The 27,055-nt window shown below is 48.6% G+C and overlaps 2 protein-coding genes across 2 annotated transcripts; both read right to left on the bottom strand.

Moving 5' to 3' along the window:
• Positions 1-7,672: 7,672 nt before the first annotated feature.
• LOC311603485 (alpha-1-antitrypsin 1-6-like) lies at positions 7,673-14,151 on the bottom strand. Its single transcript, XM_084792426.1, has 6 exons — positions 13,980-14,151; positions 13,239-13,333; positions 12,069-12,685; positions 10,487-10,757; positions 9,577-9,694; positions 7,673-8,777 (listed from the first exon to the last, which is right to left on the bottom strand). The coding sequence occupies exons 2-6, from the start codon at positions 13,283-13,285 to the stop codon at positions 8,586-8,588; spliced, it is 1,245 nt and encodes a 414-aa protein (XP_084648552.1). The 5' UTR covers positions 13,286-13,333; positions 13,980-14,151; the 3' UTR covers positions 7,673-8,585.
• Positions 14,152-19,277: 5,126 nt separating this feature from the next.
• LOC311602776 (alpha-1-antitrypsin-related protein-like) lies at positions 19,278-26,615 on the bottom strand. The gene is made up of 5 exons (XM_084791300.1): positions 26,574-26,615; positions 23,617-24,266; positions 21,912-22,182; positions 20,375-20,522; positions 19,278-19,546 (listed from the first exon to the last, which is right to left on the bottom strand). The coding sequence occupies exons 2-5, from the start codon at positions 24,260-24,262 to the stop codon at positions 19,352-19,354; spliced, it is 1,260 nt and encodes a 419-aa protein (XP_084647426.1). The 5' UTR covers positions 24,263-24,266; positions 26,574-26,615; the 3' UTR covers positions 19,278-19,351.
• Between the last annotated feature and the right edge of the window lie 440 nt (positions 26,616-27,055).

The raw sequence follows: 27,055 nt of genomic DNA, 5'->3' as shown, positions 1-27,055 counted from the left end.
TTGCCTCAGTTCTGGACATGAGTTTCCCTTGAGCTCCCAGGGAATGACACTGTTTCATTGCTTGATCCCCCAAGGCAGAGATTAGTACAAGCTCATCTCCAGGTACCCGCCTTTGCAAGAGGAGTGTCCATGCCACCGAGTCCACTGAACACTCCAGTTCAAGTACAAAGACCTGAGGAGACACGGCTAGCCCCAGGTTCCTCCTTCTCTGAAGACTAGATGAAAGAATCTATGTTACTCTGACGTTGTGGCCACAGGTGAAATACCACAAACAGGTGGCTCAACACCTGGACTCCATTGCCTTGCACGTTTCCAGAGGCAGAACTGCTATTGACAGAATTGATTACTCAGCCATGCATGCCCAGACCTGGCCTTGGCTGACAGGTGCTTCGTGTTCATATTCATGATGACTTCTCAGCAGCCCCATGTAGCATCCAACCTCTGTTCAAGTGGCTTACCCATTCTTCACCTTCATGTGCCCCCTTTTTATAAGAATATAGATTAGGTTAAAATGTGCCCACTATATCCATTTTCACTTGTTTTCCTCTATGAAGATCTGGTTACCACAATTATAGCCTCATTCTGTGTTACTGGAGGTTAGAATTGCAACATGTGAAATATAATCCAACCCACAGCAACACCTGTCTCTTCATATGTAGCACAACAAGAGATGTATTATTATGGATATTCTCAAATGTATAAAAATACTGTGAAATATTGTCATGGCATACCACCCAAAGCAGGTACCCATATACAGTGCACAACATACATCACTGTCCACAGCGACCCCTGCCCCAAGGACAATCCTCTAAACAGACAATAGGACAGCAGAAAAATCTATAAAACCCTCGTCTCTTACTTCAAAGAAGTTTGTAATTCAGAATGAACTCCCTGAGCCTTTATGGATCCCACACAGAGCACAGTGTGTGACCCAAGTCTGGCTTGCAGGGACATATGGTACAAGATGACTGATTGAATGCATAACTTAGTACAAGAGGCTTAAAGGTTGATTGCTTGGTTGATTTAATGGAATTCAAAGCCTAATTTCCTGGAACACTGACTAGCAGTCTCCCTCAAAAGATGACCAGAAATAGCAAATGCCCACCAAGAAGAAATGTCCTCTTAGAAGCAGTCTTCCTGACACAGTTATTAAAGTGGCTCAAGATGGTACCCTGTGGCACCCCCTGGGGCTGACAACTCATGGTGTTTGCACAGCACTTTTGTTCCCACTCAGTTTTCCAGTTTCTGTCTATTCCATTAGGTAGCCATAGAGATTAATGCTATGTATTGGGCTGGGGATGTAGCTCAGGGGTGGAGAAGTAGCCTAGCATGCAGGAGACCTTTGTTCCTTCCCCAGCACCATAACATAAAAACCTGTACGTTTATGGAGGATTAAACAGGATTGATGTGGAAAACCAAGTAAGAAGGAGAAGTGACTTAGCCAACAAGGTGAACAAAACAATCTTGTGAGGGTAATGACTGGGACCTGTTGCTGCCTTGGAGGCTGGGCTAATGTTAACAGGCTCAAGGTGAAGTGAGGTTGGGTGGTTGGGGTCCTGGCCACCAAGTCTTGCAGATGGTGCTGTCATCTCTTGTCCCTCAGTTGCCCTCCATGTAGTTAATGCCCAGGAGGGAGGAAGCCAGTCCTGGACAGTATAGTGCTACCATCTACTGTGATGATGTCACTCTTAACCAAGAATGTCAGCTCTTGTCCCATCACATCAGTGTCTCTCCACACGGACTGTGAGGAACAGAGGGTCCTCTGAAGCCATCTATGTCACCGTCTTTGAGCACAAGGGAACATGCACGCAGATAGAAGAACATATGGGTAGGAAGTTGGTGTCTGCTACCTTTAGTCTTGCCTCCCCATCTGACTCCACTTCATTACTGCTAGAGTGAGAAAACACACACACACACACACACACACACACACACACACACACACACACACCACTTAAAAATAATATTGAAAACAATTCTTTCTCTCTGTTGACCAGGCTGACCTTGAACTCACAGATCCCACTTCCTCTTGCCTTTCAAGCACAGCATTGTGTGAGTGTCTCCATTGCAATGGCGGAGGAGGGTTGGAGTAGCTCCCTCCATGATCAGGACACTTGGGGGAACATTGCATTCTCTTTCCCCACTGGGTGGGAACATTTTAAAGGCTTTGTGAAGTCCTTCAGTGAAGACTAATTCAAAGCTCTCCAAAACCACTAGACCCTCTCCTGGTAACTGGACAATGTTACTTCCTGCAGGCCAGAGCTCTATTCCTTTAAAAAAAAAAAAAAAGAGCTGCCTCCTGCAGCATACTGCCTCCTGGAACATGCTGACTCCTGGAGCATCCTGACCCCTGAAGTATCCTGGCCTCTGGAACATCCTTCCTCTGGAGCATCCTCTTCTCTTGGAGTATCCTGCCCCTGGAGCATCCTGGGCTCCTGGAGCATCCTGGCCTCCTGACACACCCTACCTCCTGGAGCATTCTGGCCTCCTGAAGAACTTTGACTATTGAAGCATCCTCTCCTCTGGAGCATTCGGCCTTCTGGAGTATCCTGGACCCTGGAGCATCCTGACCTTCTGGAGTACCCTGCCTCCTGGAGCGCTCTGGGCCCTGGAGCTTCATGCCTGCTATAACATCCTGGCCCCTGGAGCATCCTTCCTCCTGGACAATCCTGGCCCCTCTGCTCCTTTATTTCCCCAGCACTCATTCCATTTACTTCTTAAATTAATGGTTGTGTTTTTAAATGTTAGAGAAGAAAGTGAAACGGTCTCTGCCCACCCCCACACAGTCTCCACTGCCCTGAGAAAACTGCCTGTTCGCTAACCTCAACCATGGCAAACACACCTCTGTCCTCTTCCTGTATGCTTGTCCTCCCAACACCCACACAGATCACTTTTTTACCTGTCTCAGGTCTTAGATGCCATCTTACCAGTGGCCAAATCAACCACTGAGGAGTGTCTTTTTGACCACTGCATCTGAGCAGGCTCTTTACCCTGGCACTCCCCGTCTCCAGCTGAGCACGCTTGTGTCCAAATCCCTCAGTGACATCCTTCCTATAAACATATTCTTTGGTCTGTCTTGTTCCAGATGGCACACCAGTGCCTGGCACATAATACATGCTTAGTAAATAGTTGGCACGAGAATTAACATGTGGGCTCTTGTTTTTTTTCCACTAGACTTTCTTTAGCTTTTAGTAATCTCTCCACGTTAGCCTCCATAGGACCTTTAAAGAAAATCTTGCATGTATATGTGATACATATGTCTGGGGCTGAAGACGCATGGAAGTCAGAGGACGACCCTAAGTGTCTCTTTTTCCTTTCTATTTCTTTGAAACATTGTCTTTTATTGGCTGCTGTTAAGTTAAGGGGCTATCAAACTCCTGGATTCTCTCTGTTCCCACTTCCCGTCTCTCAGTAGGAGTGCTAGTGCTGGAGCTGTGCATTCTACCACATGTGGCTTTTACGTGGGTTCTGGAAACACAAACTAGGCTCCTCATGCTCGCATAGCAATCTCTTTACTTACTGAGACAGCTCCCCAGCCTCACACAGAGCCGTGTAAAGATGCTGTATCATGCTTCATTTCAGGGATGCACTAAGTTATAAAAAAGGGTTCCATGTGGACTTTTTCCTTTTTGAATGGTGCTGCAATGAAAAAGAATATCATGGTTTACTTTCATGTTGTGTGTTAACAGGTCGATGTGTGGTAGGTTCCTATGGGTGTGCTTCCTGAGTTGAAAGTGAGAGAGTTTTCCTTTTACTTTTAATAGATCTTGCCAAGTTGTCAACCTGGTGATGTTGCCCAGATTTCCCTTTCTTCACATAGCAAGACAATTTCTCATCTGCTCATGACACTGAACACCAGTGTCATGTGTCTGTGCTGACAGGTGAATTGACAATAGCATGCTATTAATTGGATTTATCGTATTTTTTAATTGCAAAAAGTTAGGACATCTTACAAATTTCCATTGTCCATTTCTGTTTTCTTTTTCTTTATGTTTCTATTTTCTTTTTAAAAAGTTTGCTTGCTTATATTATTGGGTTTTCTACTCACTGCTTCCTGTTTACTGATGAATGTATTTGAAGGAAATCTTTAAAACGATGGTCTTTGGGAGGCACAAGCAGGTAGATCTCTGCGAGTTTGAGGCCAGACTGATCTACAAAGCAAGTCTAGGACAGCCAAGGCTATTACACAGAGAAACCCTGTCTCAAAAAAACCAACCAACCAACCAACTAACCAACCACCCAACCAACCAAAGAACTAACCCAATGGTCTTTGTTAAATTTATCACCATTTTCTGTTTGTTCATGGGCTGTTTTTATGACACCTCATTTTTCTTTACTTATATTTGAATTTCAAATATTGTACTGTGAAATGTAATATACTCCTTTGTAATGGCCCACAAAGTGGCAGGTTTCCTTGAGGCGCCTTCATACTTACCACCTCTTGGTTGACACCCTTTACCCCATTTCTCTTCTCCTTCTCCTCCCCACTCTCAACCTTCTTCTCTCCAGTATTTCCCAGTTCCCTTTCATACCACATGTGTGCTATAATCTTCCCTTCTTCTCTCCCTTAAAGGCTGTTTTCCCTCTCATGGTCCTCCTTCTATTTTCCTGATGTCTGCACCCCCCCAATCCCACCCTACCTGCCTTGGGGAACAATCCAAAGGCATTGGAGAACAGTGTGTGTGTGTGTGTGTGTGTGTGTGTGTGTGTGTGTGTGTGTGTGTGTGTGATGTTGGTGGAGTGTTCTAGATGGCTTTTTTTGGTCTCAGCTCCCTTATTGATTATCTGTCTGGTTGTTGGTTGATTATTGGTTAATATCCTACTGTGAGGACAGATGGACTTGCCATTGGTCTGTCCACTTGGTTCAGCCTGTGTCAGGAGTTGTGATGTTTGGCACACATAGATGAATGATGGCTGTTCTTTCATGGTGAGTTGATAGTCTTATTTATAAAGGCTGTACCTCCTTGGTATGTCTCTACCTTTGTTTATTTGTGTGTGTGTGTGTGTGTGTGTGTGTGTGTATTTGTGTATGTGTGTGTGTGTGTGTGTGTTTCAGTGTCTGCCTTAAAGTCCCTAGTATCTGAACTGGCCATAGCTCCTCCTGAGATGCAGCCTTTCCAGCCTTCTTGTTTGGTTCTCAGATCTTCTCCTGCCTTGCTAGTGCCTTCTTTGACTGCCTTGCTCCAATGTGTCTCTAAAGACTGCAGGACATGTCCCAACTCACCTACAGTGGGGTTAGCCATCGCTGCCTTTCATGTCTGTTGCACTAGAAACATCTGCTCTGATGTAAGCTGAGATACATGGCAGTGAACACAGGCCAGGGAACCAGGAAGGCACCAAAGGTGAAAGATGGGGTCATGGACTCAGATAAGAAAGAGGAAGGAGGGGGCAGGGGGCAGGGGGCAGGGGGCAGAGGGCAACCAGGTTATCAGAGGAGCTAATAAACACACTTGCCCTTGTTTTCTGGAATTCCCAGCAGATCAAAGGCTTCATGATACAGAAGGATCAACCCAGAAAGAAAAAGAATGAAGATCTTGGACTGTTGCAAGGATCTCTAGGAACTATGTTTTGATCAGTCAGAACTAATGGTTGCATTAGGGGGTCATTCAATCCTAGTCAAGGTATGTGGCTGGGCTCAGACTCCAGAGGTGTTTATTGCTTAAGAGACAGGTAAGGAAGTACAAGAGGAGCAGGTCACTCTGTCCCCAGACCCTCTGTCAACAGAGACCAGAGTGTAGGAGGCCCAGGGTCAGCCTAGGTCTGGAAGGGTGCCCGTAGTTGGAGCAGACTACCAGGTCAACATGCCCAGCACTCACCTGGAGGCCCACTGTGTGGCAAGAGCTCAGAGGAAGACTGTTTTCCTTCTCTGGCTCTGTCACAGCTGCAGTTGAGTGCTTCAGAGTCCTTCACATAGAGAGTGTTCTGAGCTAGGTGGTAGGCTGGCGACTCCTGAGGAGTCAGGCAGAGGAGGAGGCTGGGGCAAGACTTACTATTAAGGATTCACATGGGCTGGATGCGCAGCACCAACTGTCCCTCATGCTGTTGTTCTGGGGCCTCCTGGATTGAGTGGGGAAAGGGACATTCAGTTCTGTGTGCCCAGGGGACTGGACTGTTGGTGGAGGAGAGCCTAGGACAGCTTGTGAGCCTGGCCATGGGCTGCCCAACCTGAGGCAGGCCTGCCTGCTCTTCTCTAGTTTCATCCAGTGGAAGCATTTGGTATCAGTTTTCTGGAGTCAGGGAAGGGAAGGAGGTTCTGTGGCTGCCCCAGTCCACCATAAGGAGCAGCTGTAGGGCAAGCAAGAGGTTCCTAAACGTCAAGGGCCTATGGCTGTCTCTGAGCCAGGGTGTCTTCAGGGAGTGCCAGCTGCCTCCAGTCAGTGCGTGCGCTTCTGCTCCTGCCTGGAAAGTTTCACATAGGGACCTGGCATTTGTGCTGTGTAGGTTAATTTGCTTCAGGCAGGTCAAGTGCATAATGCCTCAGAAGGGTTCTTTGGTGTTGCTGAGGGAAAACTGATGGTGTCCATTCGGGGCAATGGGGGCTCTGCCTTGAGGTTGGGCAAAATAGAGGGGCCACATCCTCTCATGTACATATGCTCCACGTAACATGCCTCCCAGACAGAAACGTGCACTCTGATACAGATATAGTTACACACAAAGAGAGACAATGACGGGAACACACACACACACACACACACACACACACACACACACACACACACACACACACTGACTTGGAGCCCTCTCGCATTGGAGGGCACACAAACACAACAGGATGTATACCTGTCTCTTCAGAGCCCCAGTTCTGGCACGGAAGGAAAGCTGTTCAAATATTGCAGTCTGTCACCCAGTGACCACGTTCTGTATTCGAGTCGAGGACGGTGATTTATTCCTGCTGCCAGTGACAGATGCAAGGCTCTGGGAAGCAGTGTGTTCCAAGCTCAGGGCCAGAGTGCCCCAGTGACAGCCATTTTGAGACAGTGCCCAGAATGAGTGGACAAGTGCTGAACTCTAGTCCACCACAAAACCCTAACAAACCGCTTCTTCTTGAGTCAGGGTGAGCAGCCCCCACACCACTGGCAGGTGACAGCACCACTCTGCTTGTACAGCTGCAGAGTGACACCTCACTTCTCCCCAGATCTGGGAAGCATCACTATGGACATTCAAGGAAAGAATGTTTTCCAGTACCTCCCTGTGGAGGTGAGAGTGTGCATGCATGCATGCGTGTGTGCGTGCGTGTGTGTCTGTGTGTGTTCCAGAGAATGCTCTCAACAGAAGGACACCATCTCTCATAATGGCACATGGGCCACTGAGATGGAAAAAAAATGTAAAAATCAAAAACAGACTTAATTACCTCCAAGAGAAATACTGAGGCCCAGAGTTGTGATGACGTCACAAAGGCCATACAGCTGTTGTGTGTTAGTCTCAACTAGAACCCAGGTCCTGACTACCCTTTATCTAGTGGCAGTTCAGTCACCAGGATGGTGTTATATCTGGTGGAGTCTGGGGGTCGGGGAGAGGCTGGAGGCACTAGCAGATCGCCACAAGGAGAAGTGTCACTTTTAGAGATACTTGGTGTGTGTTAGTTACCAAGTCCTGTGAGATCACATGACTATGACAACTTTGATGTAAAATATAACAACCTTATGATTCAAGCCAATGCTTTCTGTTTACATTTATTCAGGAAATCAGGGCTGGGGGATCTCTAGATGAACCCGAATGGGTTGCGCTCCCACAGCCCAGAAGCGTTCTGGGTAGCAGGTACATCTTCTGGGGGGGGGGGGACGGGGTTCTTGGCTGGTGCAGACAGTTAGCAAGACTGAGGGCTGAGGAGGGTGGGGCAGACTGCCTGGCTCTGGTGACAAGTGTGAATCCTGAGATCTCCTAGGAGTCACTACTAGACTTATTCTTGTCCTTGAAATACTACACAGAGATCCTGGAGATGGGGCAGGGGCAGGGGCAGGTGTATATGACTTCAGGTTGATCTCAGGCGACAGAAGGGGGACCATGGCAAAGGATAGGTGTTCTTCTTCTGTAGTGACAAATCCTTGCTATGACCTTTCAGTGCCATCTGTGACTTCATGGTCAGGAAGGAGAAGAGGAACAAGGTAAATAGCTTTTGACCCAGTGACTTGATTGACTTAAGGAGACAGAGTATAAGACCCGGAGATCTTCCTGTTCATTGGAGGCTTTGGGTTCCCTCTGGCAGGGAAGGGATGACAGGGACAGAGGCTGGAGTCTTGCTCCAGCCCTAGGGAAGAAGAGCTCTACCATGTCCTCCAGCCATTCTCAGGAAACTCCAGAACAGGTGAGATGACACAGTGCACCCAGAAGGGGACAGGGCCTTCTCTCTTTAGTGCTGGAGATATGACTTCAAGGGATTTCCTAAGCACTGACACAGGGAACACTGAGATGTGCTCTGACCTGGAGTCCCCACACACCTCAGGGAGCAGAGGAAGAGACAGAAAGACACCACAAGGAGAGGGGTTTGCTGCTTGCGCTCAGGCGTGAGTGAAGCTATCCCATGCTTAATGTCAACATGGAGGGGGTCATAGCTCTCAGGAGAGAGGTTGATTCTCAAGAGCATCTTAGTTTCCGGGATGTACCACTCTGCCTAAGAAGAGGGGAGCATAATTGTCCGAATCCTGAATGAAGATTAGGAAGGGGCTGTTTAACTGAAAAAGAGGCACAGTTGCCCACGTTGAACTTTCAAAGCAAGAAGATGAAGAAGGTATCGCCCCCTTGTCATCGAAGGTCAGCACCGCCTTACTTATCACCTGCTGAAAGGGAAGCAGAGGCGTGTCAGAAGGGAGAAACACCTACTCTGGATGAGGGTAAGATCTCATGTGACTGTCCAATGGTTTGTGCCCACCCTTTATGCTACTGTTCTGCCCTCAGCCCTCTCCATGGGAAAGACCCAAAGCCCTTCTCCCTTTCTCTCCAGCCTTTGCCTGTTTTGGCCCTTCCATGCTCACTCCCTAACTCCATCTCTTGTGGCCTTGGATACAGCTCTCACAGATTCACAGTGGGAGGACCATTTGTATTTTATGTCCTTTGCACAAGGGCCCCCTTTCCAGTGTGTGGCCCTGAGCTCTCTGGAGACAGGGTTTCTGAAGTTGACCTTGAGTGTCGGAACTCCAAGGGTAAGTGGCCCTATCTGAACTGCCTTTAATTTCCCTGAACCAGCAGTATCTTTGGAAAGCTCATTAGTACTTCTGACTTTGTAGTTGAGTGGTTACTCTAAATGCCACAGGCGGAATATTCTAGAATAATGTCTCGGGTCACTGAGGCCAAGCCTCTCTGTATGCATATGGGAAAAGTAAACCCCAAGGACTCGACGGTAAGACTGAGGTTCAGGGAAGCCATTCGAGAGAGCTACTTATGTTATTAGCAGCACATGAATCTCCCTGGTGCAGCTTTGACCTCTGACCCCTCCTCCAGATAAATCCCAAAGGCCCTCTTGAGAGGCCCAGTCTCGCCTTGACCCGCACCCTTTCCCTCATCCTTGGCTTCGTATCTGAGCTGCACATCTACTATTCGACTCAAACAGACCCTGGAACAGCAGGTGTGTACTCTCACCTTGGATGAGCGGATGGAATCATTGCTTAAACCATAGTTGATTCCTAGTAGGTTCATCACTGACTCCAGGTTATGGGTCTCAGACAGTGACAATTCCGGCATGTGTACTTTGACCATCCTAGGATGCAGGAAAGGGAGTTTTCTTCAGTGTGGAAGAACCAATACCTTTGTCCTGAAGGGGGCTAAAATAACACCTCCTCTTAGACACCCTTCAGGCAGACTTGGAGTGTTCACATGAAACCAGTTTCACTATGGCTTACAGTATTTGGTCATCTCTCTTACTCAGACAGGGAGATATCCTCAAGACATGAGTCTCAGGAGAGTGGGAGTCAGTGTAGCTGAGAGTCAAGTACCTGAGGGCAACTGCTCACAGGTAGCAGAGTGGCACCTTTGCCTGCTGTTCACCTTGGGTCTGCCCAAGCCTGGCATTGCTTACAGAGCATAGACTCTGAGACTTGTGGGACATGCAAATCCCACGGAAGAGTGGCAGTAAGTCTCTTGCAATCATGACCTGGGCTCTCTTTTCCTGTCTGAGGCTTTCCATAAAGCTTCCTCCCCTGTCCTCCAAACACTCCCATGAACTGTCCACCTTGACCTCTAGACCTTAATGTGTCCAGGGTCCGAGAGCCATCTTCATCCTCTTGGCTCATCCATAATGTACACGACAACTGTGGCCCCTGCCCTGGGCTCTGCATATTGAGGATGAAGTGTGTCCCCCAAGGAGTTTACCTCTTTATTTTGAGCACTGTTTCTGTCAGTGAGCCTGGCCTATATTATGGAAAAGAAAACCAAGTCTGCCTGAGAGCTCAAAGTGACTATGGCCTCAACTTCTGGCCAGTTTTCTAAGGTCTTTGTCATTTAATGATCAGAGGTTGGGTGGCTCTGGGTCGTTCCTGGGACTGGGGATCACCTTAGGCTAAATTTTTGCACCATGCGACGGAAGTGTGGGTAGGTCAGTCTCTTTTCTGCTGCGTGCATCCTCCCTTTATCAGGTATGATGAAGTAGATTAGGATGCTTTCGCTGCGGCTGTATATCAGCACCATACTATACAGATCGTTGACTCGGAACAGATGATACACATCCACGCTATTGACCATCGGTACCTTGATTGAACTCCTATGTCCTAAGTGGAAGTCTTCCATCTTGACAAACTTGCAGTTGAAGTTGTTGATAATTTTGACTGGAAAGGATGAAGAGTACAGTCAGACAGGGGTAGGTCTAGGTCTGTGCTGGAGTAACAGAAGGAAAGAACCTGGAGCCTCCTCTTGGAGCCCCAGTTCCATGAGATACAAATAATATGACCCAAGGGCTTTGCGAATGTCACTTGGAGTTGGGGTGTGAGTAGTATTTGGGTACGTTCTGACAGATGCAGTGCACCTTAGGAAAAGTGTTCAATGTTATGTCTATTTAAGAGTTCCTTGGAGATGCTAAATGGTAACAAGTGCAAGGGATCAGAAGTCCCCAAGTCACACCTTTCTTCCGGAGGTTCCTTGTTTTTTTGTAGACAATAGTTTAGTCAATATTCAGGCAAACCTTTATGGTACCTTGAGTTTTTTACTGAGCCTGCAGACACAGTGCAGGTGCCTGGGTGGCCTCCCCAACTCTGTACAAGAATGTGGTCATCATGGCCATTAGAGTAAGTAGGGACTGTGGGGATTTATTCTCAAGGTCATCAGAACGAGTAGGACCCTCAGAGACCCTGACCCCTGTTCTCATTGGAAAGGAGGGGCTGGTGGGGAAGGGAAGGCTGTGGGCTAGAGGCTGTGTTCTGCAGGACTTAGCCTAGGGGACAGGGAGCTCAGGTGAAGGGGAGCAGGCCTTAGCCTTGACTCCTTACTCAAGTTCCATATTCCCTAGGAAACAGCTGCTCCCCTCAGGGTACTGACCTAACCAGTTCCAAGCAGGAAGTCGTGCTTGGGGTCAGAGTTAGTTGATCAGGTGCATGCGCTCCACAGAGTGCTATGCACCGTGTAACCTCAGGTCTTTTATCACCTCACAGCAATGAGCTAGCTTTGTCCGCTGTAAAATGGGCAGTCACAAACAGATAAAATAGCTTGCCCAGCATAGACAGGTAAGAAATCGTAGAGGCCACATTTTAAGCCGGCGTCTTCAGGTTCCAAAGCTGAGTCCTTCCACAAAGCTTACTGTTTCTAAATATGTCCCATGGGAACTACCTTATTTATGCACACCGGGCTATAATTTGTTCTGGAAGACACTACATATTCTCCTTTCTCACTCACCAAGATTTAAAAAGAGCATCTGTATGGAGAACGATCTGCCAAGGCCAGCTAAGTGGTTGATTTTATCTATCGTCCTCCAATCTCACTGAGTGTTGGAAACTGTTAAGCTGTTTATTGGAGAACGACTGAGGAAGACACCTTCATCCTGCCCTCCTCCATTTTGGGGTGCCAAGGAGGCAGAACACTGGAATGTAAACATCTATTTGGATAAGTCTCCTGGAGCCAGCTCAGCCAAGGGACATCACCCTTACCGTTCCAGATGATGTAGTTCACCAGGACAAGGGATGTGTTACTTTGCAGACTCTTGATTATGTCCAATATCTCCCAGTTGGTTTTCTTCAGTATATAATTGTTGATCTGGACCTTGGCGCTCCTGCTGTCTGTGAAGCTGATGGGTATGACGTCAGAGAAGTAGAGTTTTTTGGCGCCTTCCAGAAGCTCATCTAACAGGTTTATGTCCTGGTTGATGAACATGCTGCTACCACTTCTCAGTAGGGATGACTGTGAAGGATGCAGAATGGGCCAGAGCAGATACCGGAAACACTTGTGGATCTCAGTGCTGGGCAAGCCTGTTTTGTTGAGCTTTAGGGCCTCCAGGATGTGTTGGCTAGCGTTGCTTTGGTCTCCCATGGAAAGCATGGAAAGGGCAGCAATAATTCTAAGTGGGGAAAATAAGATGTTTCCATTTCTCGACTCTTGGGCCATTTCTTTGTACAAAGAGATGGAGACATTGCTGATGGTGAGAGCTACCTTCCGGCATTGGAATTTATCAATGTTTGGATCATGATACTCAGTCTTGGTTCTGGGAAGCAGACAGCACAGGCCTGCTAGCAAGAGGAGTCCATTGGTGTTAAAAGGTGTCATCATCCTGCAAGACAGAGAAAGGGACACATCCTCTAGTCAGAGCCATGGTAACTCTCACTAACCAAAGACTGACACATGTAAAAGCAACCAGTGTCCTACACCTGTGCACTCAGCCTGGGCCAGGCACTTTCCTTAGCCTCGTTATTGAAAGAGTCAGTGATGACTCTTGGGACAGATCATGTCTAGCTGGTCTGCACTTCTCTGATATGTAAGAATACTTTGCCTTCTTGTCTCAGTCCCATAGGGAGCTACACAGTCTTTCATTTCTTTTTTATTTATTTATTTATTTATTTTAGTCCTCCATTTTTTGATGAGGACATAATAACCCAGAGAGATTAAAGAAGATAATCAAGTTCTATGAGCAGGGGCTACGGCAGAGCCGGGTCCTATAATAGGGCCATCTGGATCCTACTCTACAGGGGAAACTGCTCTGTTTGCCCAAGAACAGTGTCCCTAGAATCCATGTGACCTTGCAATAAGGATCAATTTCTGGGCCTTGTTTTAAAGACAGAAACCTGGAGGGAAATAGTAACAGATATACAGACATGGGAACTTACACCTGCACATGATCTTGGGGGACATTTGTAGGTTTGTCGAACTCCATCCTTTAGGACCAGCCTGAGAGCTGTGAGGTCAGGATCAGGAGTGTGAACTCAAATAAGAAAGAGGGATGAGGGGTTGGAAGGGCAGCAGCTTAGCTGGGGAGTCAGTGAGCATGTCTTCCCTTGTGGATCAGGAGTTCTTCCCAGGTGATCAAGGGCAGATGGCCCCTGGACAAAGAGAAGAGGCCCAGGGCCCTGGGCTGGCCTAGGAGTCTTGAGAAACACCCTTTTAAGGGTAGCAGTTTAAAAAAAAAGCCCAATTCCTCCTATAAGAGTATCGTGTAGAGTTGTGTGAGTATTGGGACCCACAAGTAAGAGGCTAAGGTTTGTGGCTTTGGGTAGAGGGCCATGGATCTGGGTGCAGGAGGAAGCCCGAGCTGAGAATATCGCGTGTAGGAATGGGAGTGGTGGTGGGCGTGACTGCTGGAATTGTCTCCTCCGTCCCCTCTGCCCAAGGTGGAGACTACAGAAATGTAAGAGACCCAGAGCCAGGCCAAGCCTAGGCAGCCACCAGGTAAACCTTGGCCCAGTGTTCAATAGTGGCTATTCAATAGAGGTCTGCGTTCCCCTCTGGATGTGCCCTTGGGCTTGAATTTGTGCCTCGTCACCCTCTGGGTGGACGAGGTATGGAGACAGGTAGTAAGGTTGGCAGTGCCCACCCCATGGGTTCAGGAGGAGGCTGGGTTAAGTACTTACTGAGCAGAGTCGTCTGAGGCAGTGAGAAGCTCGCGGGCTGGATGTGCAGCGCTGGCTTCCCCTAAGCTCTCACCCTAGGGACTTAGAGGCACCACAGAGTATGGGGGACACTTCAGTCCCTATGTGTGCAATGGCGTTTGGTGCCAGAGGCGAGCCCGGGACAGCTTGTAATCTTGACTGGGAGACGGTGTGCCATGTGCCGCTGTGACGCAAGGGCCTGGCTGTATTTCCTTGAGCTACTTAGTGAAGCATAACTGTCCAGTGCCAACCCTTTAGGAGGAAGACAGAGGAGGAGCCCTGTGGTCACCGCAGCCTAGTTCAGTTGCTGAGAGGAGACCATGGGTCTGTCCAGGCCCGTGGCCTTGGTCTTCAATACCCTTCACCTGCCCGAAGTCAGTGAGTGTGTTTTCACCCATTGCCTGGGAAGCCTCACTTGGGTACTAGGAGCTGTGCTGTACTGCATTCAAAACCTGTTGCCTTGGACAGAGTGGGGGATAACAGTCCAGCGTTTCAGAAGAGGTCTTTGGCATGGCTGAGAGGGAATCATTGGTATCCACTCTAGGGCAGAGGAGCTTTGCTTTCAGGGGATGGAGAATCAAATCCTCATGTGTGCACCTGTCCCATGGACCCCATGGAACCCACTCCCCCAGATGCACACACAGGGCCACAGACCTAGATGAAAGTACACAGCCACAAGCAGGACAGCAAGGGCAGCACTTTCTGCCTCTCTAACCCTCAGGATCAGGGTATGTCAGGCCTGCAAGGGTCTTGAGGTTGCGGAGTCTGTCATGCGGTGCATTATGCTGCACACTCACCCAGTGGGGACACTCACCCAGTGGGGACACAGATCCTCTGCCTTTTTAGACAAATTGGCAGTATTCTGGTGGATGGTGGCCTGCCTTTCTCATGTCCATCCATTCAGTAATACACATGTGGCTTAGGGACATATTGTGACTTGTGTACATCATGCTGTTCTGAACTTGAGTTTAAACATATCTGTCAAGGTCTTCTTATTTTTACTTTTTTTTTTTTGGACTAAAGGAGAGATGACATTGCTGGAGTGCATGGTGTGCTGATTAGATCATGGGAGAGGGGCCTGACTTTCTTTATCACCTAATCTGTCGATGGATTCATGTGATGCCATTTTGGGGCAAGTGACAAGAACAAAGAAGAGCTACCTGACTGGAGGGTGCTAGTCACTGGGTGTGTGCCCTTAGGGCTGTCTCTTGTTCTGGCTTCTCCCTGTCATCCCTCTTGTCGCTACTTTCTTCCCACCGTGAATTGTAGAACAGCCTTTGTGGCCATGCTGTTGTGCCCAAGTAGAGGGGCCAAACAACCATAGGCTAAGTGCTCTGAGACTGTGAGGAAGCAGCATAAGTTATTGCTTATTGAAGTTGCTATAGTCAGGTGTTTGGTCACTGTGATGTAAGAGGGATTTAAATGGAAAATGGGTATTAGAGAAATGGTGCCATCGCTGTGGCAGAAGCTGAACGTGTGGGGAGCCAGACCGGCAGGGATTTCAAAGAGACTCCAGATGTGGACTGGTATGACAAGTGACTAGTGCACCTGCTGGGGTGGCTGCCAGCAAGTTGTGCGTGGAGCTTCGGTCACACTGCTTTTGCCATGTCTCACCCATGATGCTATATCAGGATGCTCAGAGATGCAACTTTCTCAAAGTCACCTGTGTGTAGTAAATAACCACACACCCACACTCCAGTGAATGGCCATCCACCCAGGCTCCAGTGAATGGCCATCCACCCAGGCTCCAGTGAATGGCCATCCACCCAGGCTCCAGTGAATGGCCATCCACCCAGGCTCCAGTGAATGGCCATCCACCCAGGCTCCAGTGAATGGCCATCCACCCATGCTTTAATGAATAACCACCCACCCATGCTCCAGTGAAAATCCACGCACCTACACTATAGTGAGTAACCGTGCATCCGCACTCCAGTGAATAACCACCCACCCACACTCCAGTGAATGGCCATCCACCCGTGCTTTAGTGAATAACCACACATCCACTTTTGGAAAATAACCATGCACCCACACTTTTTGTTTTTTGATCCAGGGTCTCTGGCTGGTCTGGAACTCACCATGTAGACCAGGCTGGCCCTGAACTCAGAGATCTGTTTGCTGAGATGAAAGGTGTGCTTGTTTCCTTAATCCTGACTGATGTGGACTACCCGTTCCTGTGTGGAGAAGTCACTGTGTATTTCCCTGGGGGAAATAAACAAGATTTAATGGTTTTATTTGGTTTCTGATTTGAAGTTTAGAAGGTGTGTGTGTGTGTGTGTGTGTGTGTGTGTGTGTTTAATTGTGTGTGTCTTTGTGAGTGTGTGTGCATGCGTAATTGTGTGAGTGTGTCTCTGTGAATGTGTGTGCATAAGGATGTATAATATTTTACAATTATATTTTCAGATATTAATCCATTACCAGATACATGATCTGAAGAATTTTTTCCCACATTCTATGTGTTGTCCTTTTACTCCAATGATAGTTTTTTCCTATGTGCAAATTTTAATTTTTTCCAAAAAGTCCAATTTGTCTTTGGTTGTCTGTACCTTTGAAAGGCTCTTATTGACCAATTTGATTCAGTCCTTTTCCTACCCTGGACTCTCTGGGATGTAGCTACCCCAGGTCCACTTCCTTGCCTCCAAAGAAGGGCAATTTGGAAACTAAGAGGTTTTTTTTTCCTGAGGCTGTTGAAATGGCGGAAATGTGAGCCATAGCAGACCAGCTGCCGCCCCTCCCTCTCCCCCATCCCTGTCATCTTGTGGACACATCCTAGACTTGAGTCATGGGCCTCATGACTCAGGGAGGAATTTGAGTTTGTCTGCATCCACTCCAGGCCTGTACAGCTGGGTGGGTAGTCGCACAGGAGTGTTCTGGAGGATCTCGGCAGCAGGTATGATCTGCTGGGTTCTAGGGCTCTCTAGCCATAGCTTCCCTTCATTGGAGCCTTGGAAATTGGAAGGGGGCTCCATCTGGTGACAGCCATTGCACTAGATCTATGGCTGTCCCCAGAATCCCACTGAGACGATCATGGCAAGAGAAAGCATGGTCACAGGTACCATTAGGCTGAAGGAAATGGCAGGTGTCCCTATGGCAGTGCCCCATGATGACGGGACTCATGGTGAGTGACTAACTGTGGACTATGGAGGCATAGGGGAAGCAATGCTCCCTATGCACACATTTGTACCAAATGTTGCTCTTTGCATAGAATAACTAAGAAAAGCAGCATTCTCACACACTAGTGAACCTTACTAGGTATGGTTTTGTGTTAATGGAGTCTCCAAGCTGGCTGTGACGTTCTCTGTTTAAGATGACTCTGAGCATCTCATCTCGATGTCATCATCTCCCGCGTGCTGTGGCTGTAGGTACACATCACCGTGCCCAGTCCGGGTGCTTGGTTCTGGGGAGAAGAACACAGCGTATGTTTAGGCAACACTCTGCCAATTGAGTCATACCTCTAGCCTAGATTTTACATTTTTTTTTTAGCGGCCCCTTAGCTGCCAAATCCCCAAATGGATTAACATTGGCTTGTGATGGATGACAGTGGACCTTCAGGGATTCCTCTTACCCTCTGTAAAAGATTCCTCTATATATTGCTAACCCGGGAGTTTCATGCAGCATTAGGCCATTGCCAGAGGAACAGTAAAAACAGCAGTATATCAGTTTGAATAAAACCCAGAATGGGTAAAAAAAAAAAAAAAAAAAAAAAAAAAAAAAAAAAAAAAGACTCTCAAGGGCCGTAAGGCTTCTGGAAGAATATGCCATTGGCAGTGGTAGGCGACCTCCCTGTGTGATATTATCCAGGGTGGCAACTAAGACCTCACACAATGCAGGCTTTTGCCACTGCTGATGAGGTGTGTCACAACTACACCTGAGTCCCCCACTGTGGGAAGTGTTGGTTTCAGGAATGGAGAAAGGAGGCTGGAACCAGGCTATAAACGTGCTCCCTACCTGCTGCTATTTGTAATGCGGGCCAGTGTCCTGCGTATTGTTGAGATTGAGGGAGACTGTTGCCAGTGGTCTTGCTATGAACTTGCCAGGCAGAATATGCCTCTTGGTGTGTGGTGGTTTGAGTGAGAATGGCCCCCAGAGGCTCGTGTGTTTGAATGTGTTGTTCCCAGTTGGTGGACCACATAAGAAGGATGAGGAGGTGTGGTGTTGTTGTGGGAAATGTGTCCTTGCGGGGTGGGTGGCTTTGGAGCTTTCAGAAAGCCATGTCAGGCTCAGTCTTGCTCCATGCCTCCTGCTTGTCAGCTCCCACTCCAACACCATGCCTGCCTGCCTGTTGCCATGCTCCCTGCCATGATGGTCATGGACTCACCCTCTGGAACTGTGAGCAAGCCCCCCCCCCCCAATTAAATGCTTCCTACTACAAGTTATCTAGGTCACTGTGTCTCTTCACAGCAACAGAAGAGTAAGAAAGGATGGACTAATGATATGGTTCATGGATGGAGCCAACCATTTGTTGACTGTATTTGATGTCCGTTCCCCAGGAGAGAACCCTTATTTACTACCTACACAAAAAAACAGAGGCCCCAGCGGGAGGTTGACGTCATTGTTTTGTTAAACATGTGTGACATGCCTGTCAGTTTGCCCTCTAAACATATGTGTTTATTCCATTACTGCTGCTAGTAGCCTGGGTAAAGAAAGCTTCTTTTTGCCATAGACGTCAACGACCGTACAGATTTACCACCGGTTAAACTGCTAATGATAGGTTACTTTTGCCTTGACGCAGTAGCCCAGTGCTTGGCTGTACATGCAGGATGATGATCATATCTTCCAAGGCTCAGGGAGCATAGAGGAAGAGAAGTCAGGAAAGGGGCGGAGTAGCTCTGGAGAGATGGCTCAATGGTTAAGGAAGGGGTGGAGTGTTGTGTAGCTGCGTCCTCCAGATCGAAACATTTTTCACAGCGGTAGAGGAACATCAGAGGCTTGAGATACAAGATTTGCCAGGTCCCTTCCCACGAGACACAAGCAGTAAATAACTGCCAGGCTAGGCACCTCTTCATGGGTGTAGCTGCCTGTAACTTGTGTAAGGAATTTCAGTCATACCACTTGCCTGATATCTCACTCATGTTGCTGTGTTAGGCTGTTGAGAAATGCAGCTTCCTCACAGTCAGCTACCCTCCTGGAAACAACCACACACACAATGCTCTTGTAAGGAATCCCAGTACAGTCATGCACTTATTTGATCACCAAACAGGACTTATATAAAAATCTTTATTATTTTATTTTATTTTGGTTTGTCATTGCTCTCTATCTGGGCTGAATAGAAATAGATTCCCCAGAAAGATTCATATAATACCCATGCTTGAAGTCATCTAGGGAGAGAATGGGGTGGGGAAAGTAGAGACTGACGCTCAAGTGTAATTACTGGGATCCCCGACTTTGGCCATGAAAAAAGGAAGATTGAGGGTTTCATCTTTGATGATGACTAGGAAAGTCCTGTTGAACACGACAGTGAGGACCTCAGGCCACAAATCCTTGTACAAATCTTCAACCTCAGGGACTTCTGTGTCTCTGTCTTCAATTCTCAGCTCAGCCTTATGTACAGCCTAGGGAGAGAGGTGGGGGCGGGCGGCGGGGTTGAGGTGGCGCAGCTCAGAAGCTATGAAGTCCCCACTCTAGGCTGAAGCAAGACTCCGTGTGGGAGCCTTACTCAAGGAGTGCCTCCCCGGGACCCGTTTCACCTTGGTCAGTTTCACCTTGTCCATGACACCTTCTCCATGATCATTCAGAGCCTTTCCTGACGTGGCCAGCTTTTTATTTTCTCCATTTCTCATCCCTCACTCCCACCCGTGGCTCACACCTTTTGGTGCAGCCTGAAACATCAGAAGGGAAGGACCTGTCTGTGCCATCTGTAATGTGTGCCCCCTTTCTAGTGCATGCTTTCGAACTTTCTGAGTCAAAGACTCTGAATGTGACCCTTAGAGTTCTCAAACTCCCCAAATCTGAAGCTCATGTTCAACCCCTTTCGTTTTGGGCCTGCTACTTCTTCCTAGAACTATTATAGGCCACATTGGTTAACTTACTCATAAATCAAACTTCGTCGTTCACTTGTAACTTCCTGGAAAATTCTAGAACATTTTCTGAAGTAAGTGAGCCTAAGACTCTCTGTATAAGCATGAGCAAACCAAGGCTCAAACAGTAGAAGACTGTAGACAAAGATTGCCAGAAAAACCCCTCAGGGAAAATCCATGGTACCACCTACATGAGAAGTCATGCTCCCCAGCTCTGGCTTTTAAACCCATCCTGACCAGGTACCACTTGAGAGTCCTCTGAGCTCAACCTGGACCTGGCTCATGTGTCTTTCTCCATATCCAGCCTTGTGCCCAGGTTGTGCCCCTTACATTTCCTTCTGCCCTTCACACACTTGGCCTCACCTTGGACAGCCTTATAGGAGCATCCTTTGTGACTTTTGACAGGTCAGCCCGACTGTGGAAGATCTTGGTGATGCCCAGCATCCTCATGACTTTCATCAGGTCATAGGTTGCAGAAATGATGAATTTGGGGAATTGTAAGTTGACAAGCCTGTGATAGTGGAAGAAAACATAGGGATTTCACAGGCATCCCTGTTCTTCTGGGACCTGCCCTATTGTGAAAGTGCTTTCTTTTCTCATTTACTGTCTCTGCCCACAGCAGGATGGTAGGCTACCTTGGTGACTTGTCCTTGTAACTTCCCGTACACTTGGCAGGGAGGTCAAGTGTTGGCATTAATGGGATCATCTTGTGCCCACCTCCTCTGCGACATCCTCCTGAATGCTTCAGGGTGCTCTCAGGGGACCATGGCTTATCTCTTCCTCCATAGCTAGGAAGTTGGCAGAGGCTGATGCGACTGAGTGCCATCTACTCAGACACGAAGAACAGAGTGACCCTGTAAGCTGAAGGAGGCCTGGGGACAGGCTGCCCTTCAGCTTCATGGCTACTTCTAGTCTCTGCCCCGTCCTGTCTGTGCTCCCCACTTGTGGTGCGGGACCTTAAGGTTGTGCTCAGCAGAGAAGCCCCTCTGCCCACACTTGCCTCAGGCCCATGAAGCAGACACAGGGCCTGGGCTCACTGCTGAAGAACACACTCTGGCCTGTTGGCTCTTGGGGACTCAGTAAGTCACACTGAAGGGTGACAAATGAACAGAGACTCCTGCAAATATGCTCCCAGGTGTCCACCTTTAATCTTTCCCTCTCTAGCCCAGCTCTGCTTGTTTGTCCACTGTGAAAGTCGTGACACCCGGATACACTCTTTCTCTGGAAGAAGTGCCTTTTCAAGGAGAGCCCAGGGCCCAAGCACGCCATGCCTTGAGGCCCACGTTGATCTTTCAGCACTCTGTATAATTTTCATTAAGACTGCAGCCAGTGCTCTGGACAAAAAAAGCTTGCCCTGCACAACACCTTTCCCACTGTCTCTTCCTGCCTTGGGGCCTTATGGCCAACACACTGTGTGTCTCCCCATGTCCCTTTAGCCTTTCCCTTGCATTGTCCTCCTTGAATGTGCTGGTGGCAGTTCTTCGCTGCCTCCAGAACAACTGTCTTCTATGGACATTCTCAGATTGACATCCTTTGTGCACACTCTGTCCTGGAAACTGTACCAACCGTGTTCTTTGCCTCAAAGCCCACCTTCCTGTTAATTGGTTCTGTCATAACATATGTTCTGGTGACTGTCACTAACCCCAGCATTGCACATGGAAGGCGCAGTGTCATGACAGAAGGCAACTTCTGAGACCAGGACCTTATTGCTCACACTGAGCATTTCTAGGATACACACCTGGCCAGTACTGCTTTAAGAGCTTCTAGGTCACAAATTACTAGTAGCTGTGACCCAGGGATGGGGTCCACCTGCCCCAGCTGAGGTGGCGGTCAGTACTGAGGGGTGACTGACCTCAGCGGACAGGACAGTTCTGAATGGGTCCTTGCACTGGGGGATCACCTTGGGGAAACGTGCTTCTGGATGCTGTTGAGGTACTCAGGGCTCAGGCTTTCTATCAGCTGCTGCATTTTCCCCAGGTCTGGCAAGATGAAGAAAACCATGGCATCCCCTACATAGTGCTGGATCAGCACCCAGCTGGACAGACTCTTATCCCTGTGCAGGTCAAATTTACCCAGGCGGTTGATCATGGGCACCGAAACCACCTTGCCTGTATCCAGGTGGAACTTATCTTCCACAGTATGTTCATCCTGAAACTCACCATTCTGGATTCCTGGGGAGAGAGAAGAGGCTGTCAGCCAGAGGTGGCGTCAAACTACGTGTCAGAGCAAGGGATTCCATGGCCCCTTGTGAGACACCTCCCCCTTAGTCTCAGCTTCAGCAAGTATAAAAGGCAGGATGAATGTGACCTCGAAAATCTGCAGAAGGGATTTTGCGATGGCCACCTGATGCTATAAAAGATATAGAATACTTTTATATTAGGCTAATTAGTGGACATCTTGCAGTTTCCTTTCTCCTCACTTCCTTTTCTCTCTTGGATATTAGGCATATTCACTAGCTTCATGAAGATGTGTTGCTTGGAGTAGAAATTGAACCTAGGACTTCCCATACACTCGGCCCCTTCCCCTCACTGAAATACAACTCGGCCCCTGCCTGGAGATTCTCAGTGTACAGTGGGAGCTAAAAGTTCCCTCCTGGAAGACTCCTGCCCCCAGCCAACAATCTGTATTCAGGAGAAAACTCATGCATGCAGATGCCCAAACAGCTTCTCCTCTGCTGTGTGTTACCACTGAGAGAATCAGAGAAGACAGAGCCTTAAGAACAGAGCTCACTGGAACACAGCAGGTGATGGAGCTGGAGGGTGCACAAGGCCCAACTTTGTCTCAGCAAAGCAGGTACCTCAGATGTGCTGGTTTTGAGCAGCCAAGGAAGCTGGGCCAAGGAAGCAATTGTAGGAAGCAAGGACTTTGGCCTTGATTTCCACCCCCTACCAAAGGTCTGGTCAGGCTGGGGTGGGGTTGGTGTCAAGTAGATGCTCTTGGTAGCAATTCAATCTTTCATCCCCAGAGAACAGTCGTTAGCTTCCCTTATGAAGGTGGGATGGTTAGGTCCCAAACAGAAAAATTAGATGTTTTGTTTGTTTGTTTTGCTTTGCTTCTCTTTTGGATATCAGGGCTCTGGGGTAGTCGAGCAACAGAGGCTTCCATGCCTGATGAAGTAAATTTAATCACTGGAACCTTGTTGGTAGAAGGTGAGAGAGAACTGACTCCCACAGGTGATGGCTAATGTGACCTCCATATGTGTTCTAGGGCCTGTGCAGGTATGCACTTACACACATAAGTGTAAAACCCCACCACGTCTCACCTCAAGCCAGTAATATCTATCCATGCTCTCAAGGCATGGGCACATAGCTCTCGATGTGAGTTAATTATCGTAAAAGGTCACACGATGCCCATGGCACACGCCACACTCACCCTCCTCTCTGATCTCATAGTCTGCAATACCCCAACTGTCCCATGGTCATCACCAGTCATGAGCCCACCCGGCTGCTCCCCAGCTTGTCGGCTTTACTGCCTCTTTTAAATAAAACTCTTACCCCGCCCACTTTCTGGCCCACCTCAACATCATTTTATAGTTTTGAGCATGTGCTTGAGCCCTAGGGTTCTGACCTCCTTGGTTGCCCTCCCCTGAGCCAGTCCCACCTTACCACTGAAGGAGATAAAGTTCATCAGGACAAGGACTGTGTCTATTGGTAGGTCATCCACCATTTGTTTTATCTGTCCATAGCTTCTCTTCATTACGTGACTGTTGATCTGTGTCTTGGCTTCCTGAGTTTCCCTGAAGTTAATGGGGATGGCTTCGGAGTGATACAAATCTCTAATCGCCTCTCTGAACTTGTCTGCCACCCTTAGGTGCTTATTGATGAACAGGCTGTTGCCAGTGGTCACCTGGAGCTGGTGGTCTGGCTGCTGGAGTGTATGGAAGAGATATTGGAAACACCTGTGGACCTCCATTTCTGCTTTGTTCATGAGACTGAACCTCAGCCCCTTCAGGATTTGCTTGTGAGTGCTGCCCTTAGCTCCCAGGGAAAGCATTGCGAAGGCAGCTATGATGCTCACTGGGGAGAACACAATGTTGGTTTGTTTGGGAGGCCAATGCATTGCATTTTGGAGCAAGAACAAGGAGATGTTGGTGATGATGGGGGCAAAGTTCTGGCATTGGAGAGGCTTCTGGTTCTTCTTGTTATGGCCTGAGGCACCTGTGCTTTGATAACCTTCAGTCTGGGAGCCAGGGGGCAGACAGCATAGGCCTGCTAGCAAGAGGAAGAAGCTGTGAGAGGGAGAGAGTGGCATTCTCCTGAAAGACAGAGAAGGGAACAAAAGCTCCAAGTCAGGGCCATGTTACCTCTCACTGACAAACCCAACCTTTGACACCAAGTAAAAGCAACTAGTTTCCTAAAGCTGTGTGCCCAACCGGGACTAGGAATGTTCTAGATTCTCACCCTGGAAAGAACCAGAGGAGAGCAACACCATCATCAGAGCTCAGATACATTAACTCATTCCTTTGGTTTCCTTTCTTAAATTTTATGGTGTGTGTGTGTGTGTGTGTGTGTGTGTGTGTGTGTGTGTGTGTGTGTGTGTGCGCACGCGCGTGTGTGTACATGTATGTGCACATATGAGCACCTCATCAAATATAATAAAACCCAGAGGACAACTTGTGGGAATTGAGTCTCCCCTACTGTGTTACCATGTGGCTCCAGGGACCACCAAGGTTCAGCAAGCACAGCAGTAACCCACTCAATTCCACTGCTTTCCTCTTGAAGTCCTACAGGGGAAGTGATTATTTCTTTCCATTTACTGATGAGAAAGCCAAAGTCAGAGAGGTGAAAACCCATACCCAAAGTCAGAGCACAGACAGGGGTGGTAGAACCAGACCCTACCAGCAGAACTAGACCCTACCAGTAGGCTGTCGGTTTGCAGAGCCCAGGCTTCTGACAGATTCCTTCATGTCTGCGGCAACTTTAAGATGCAAGTGCCAAGGCCCATGTTTTCAAGGGTGAGGATCTAGGGCACAGTAGATAAGGCCGAATTACAAAAAGTTACCCCAAAAGGAGGTCACGTGAGGATGAGAAGGGCCTTGATTTCATGGGCAAGAGAAGCTGCTAGCCAGAAAGGGAAGGATCTCGTGCTATCACACACACGAAACACAGAATGGCCACGACACCTTGGTCTACATCTTGCTCAGGTTTCCCAGATAGCACAAACTTCTGCCATTTCCCTTTTCTCCCAGCTATCACAGCCTTCACATTGGAGGTCACTTGAGCATGAAATTACTTTTTGTCCAAGTTCTGTGACATTCTGAGCCCGGGGATTCCATTTGACCACCAGCCTATATAAGATGCGCTAGGCTCTGGAGACATTTATAGCCATTACCTATGTGCTCCAGGCCCCTGGCTGTGGTGCTTGACAGGGCAGGAGAAGCAAGGCTCAGAGTGTTCAGCAACTTCTACAAGGTCACTCAGCCAGGAAAGCTGAGCTGAGTCAGGCTAAGCTCCAGCTGCTGGTATGTGCTCTGTGTGCAGCTGAGGCAATCCCCGTAGCACGCCTCCATTGAGCATGGGGCTTAGGCTCAGGGCTGGTCACAGAAACAAGCAAGAGTTGGGGGGGGCGCGGATACATTAACATGTAGGATGGCATCCCCCTGTCAGCTCAGCAGGCCCTGACCATGTCCTGACCTCCTGCAGTGACAAATCAAGGAGAATCCGGAGTCCAGCGAGATGCCATTGTGGGGGATACGAAGAGGTGAAAACAAATCTGGGTTCCAATTCAGACTGTGACGCCAGCCATTTGTGACAACAAACACTTAAACTGTTTCCAAAAATCTCACTTCAAACAGGGAAGTTGGGGAGAGTAAGAAGAATTAGAGGAGACACCAAACTTTCACCAAGATATGATCTCAGGGCAGTTCGTGGGGGAGGAAAGAGATGGGTTTTGTAAACTTCTAGCTGGGATCATGGAGCAGAGGCAGAATTTGGGGGTCATGACCCAGATAAGAATCAGCGAGTGGGAGGGAATAGAAGGGTTCAGGGGTTATCAGGAGAGTTAATGAACACACTTGTTCCTTGGGGACTGAGAGTTGCCAGGAGGAGATCAAGGCAATTGGCAGGAGGGTGGAGCAGAGAGAGAGCAGGAGGGTCAAGGACTTAGCAGAGCACTGCAATGTAGATGTGAAAACCAGGAGCTGAAAGGGATTCTGTCTCTTCTAAGGCAGTTGGGAGACACTGAACCCCAAAGCCGTATTCTGGGTCTGCTGCTAGCCCTGGGTTCCAAAAGCATCAGGGAGTAAGCGCCCCCCAAGGCAGAGCAAGTGCGGGGAAAGAAGAGTGGGGTTACCGTGAAATGAACATCCAGAGGAAGGCCTGGGGGCTAGCCCAGGCTGGGGAGACACTTCCACAATGAGCCAGGTCAGCCCCGCCCGGTGCTCAACAGGTCCCTACTATGTGCTGGGTGTGCAGAAAGTGGTCATTTTTTGTGTCCTGGCTCTGCCCACAGGAACTACGGCTGGAGCCTGCTTCCCCTTTCTGCAGAAGGTGACAACCCATCTCGGGAGGCTGATTGATTGTGCCCAGGCGCCAGCTAAGGAAGAGGCTGGAGAAAGACTTACTGAGCAGAGTCGGCTGGGGCCAGTGGGAGGCTTGTGGGTAGATGTGCAGTACCGGCTGTCCCTCATACTCTTATCCTGGGGCTTTATAGGATGACAGAGGGCGTGAGAGACTTGCTCCCTATGTGTCCTGGATCCTCTGTGCTGAAGGAGAGCCTGGGGCAGCCTTCTCACATGATGGTGTGACCCGAGGGCCTGGCTGTTCTTCCTTGAACTGACCTAGCCCAGTGTAACCAGCCAGAGCCACCCATCTCGAATGAGAAATGCAAGGGAGCCCTGTGGCTATTGTGGCCCCACCTCAGAGAGCTGCTGAAGCAAGCCATGGGGCATGCAGGACAGTCCCCTGTGTACAACGGTGATGGCCCCCTGGGAAGCTTATGGCCTCTCTCTTCTCCTTTCTACACCTCACACCCAGCCTTGCAATCTCTCCATGTGCTGAAGCGGGACCTAGGGCCATGCTGGAGGCTGGCTCATCGTTCCCTGTA

The sequence above is a fragment of the Acomys minous genome, assembly GCF_964271855.1.
Source record: "Acomys minous genome assembly, chromosome: 8".
Taxonomy (NCBI): Eukaryota; Metazoa; Chordata; class Mammalia; order Rodentia; family Muridae; genus Acomys; species Acomys minous.
Note: the sequence above shows the minus strand (reverse complement) of the source record. Positions and strands in the feature narration are given on the sequence as shown.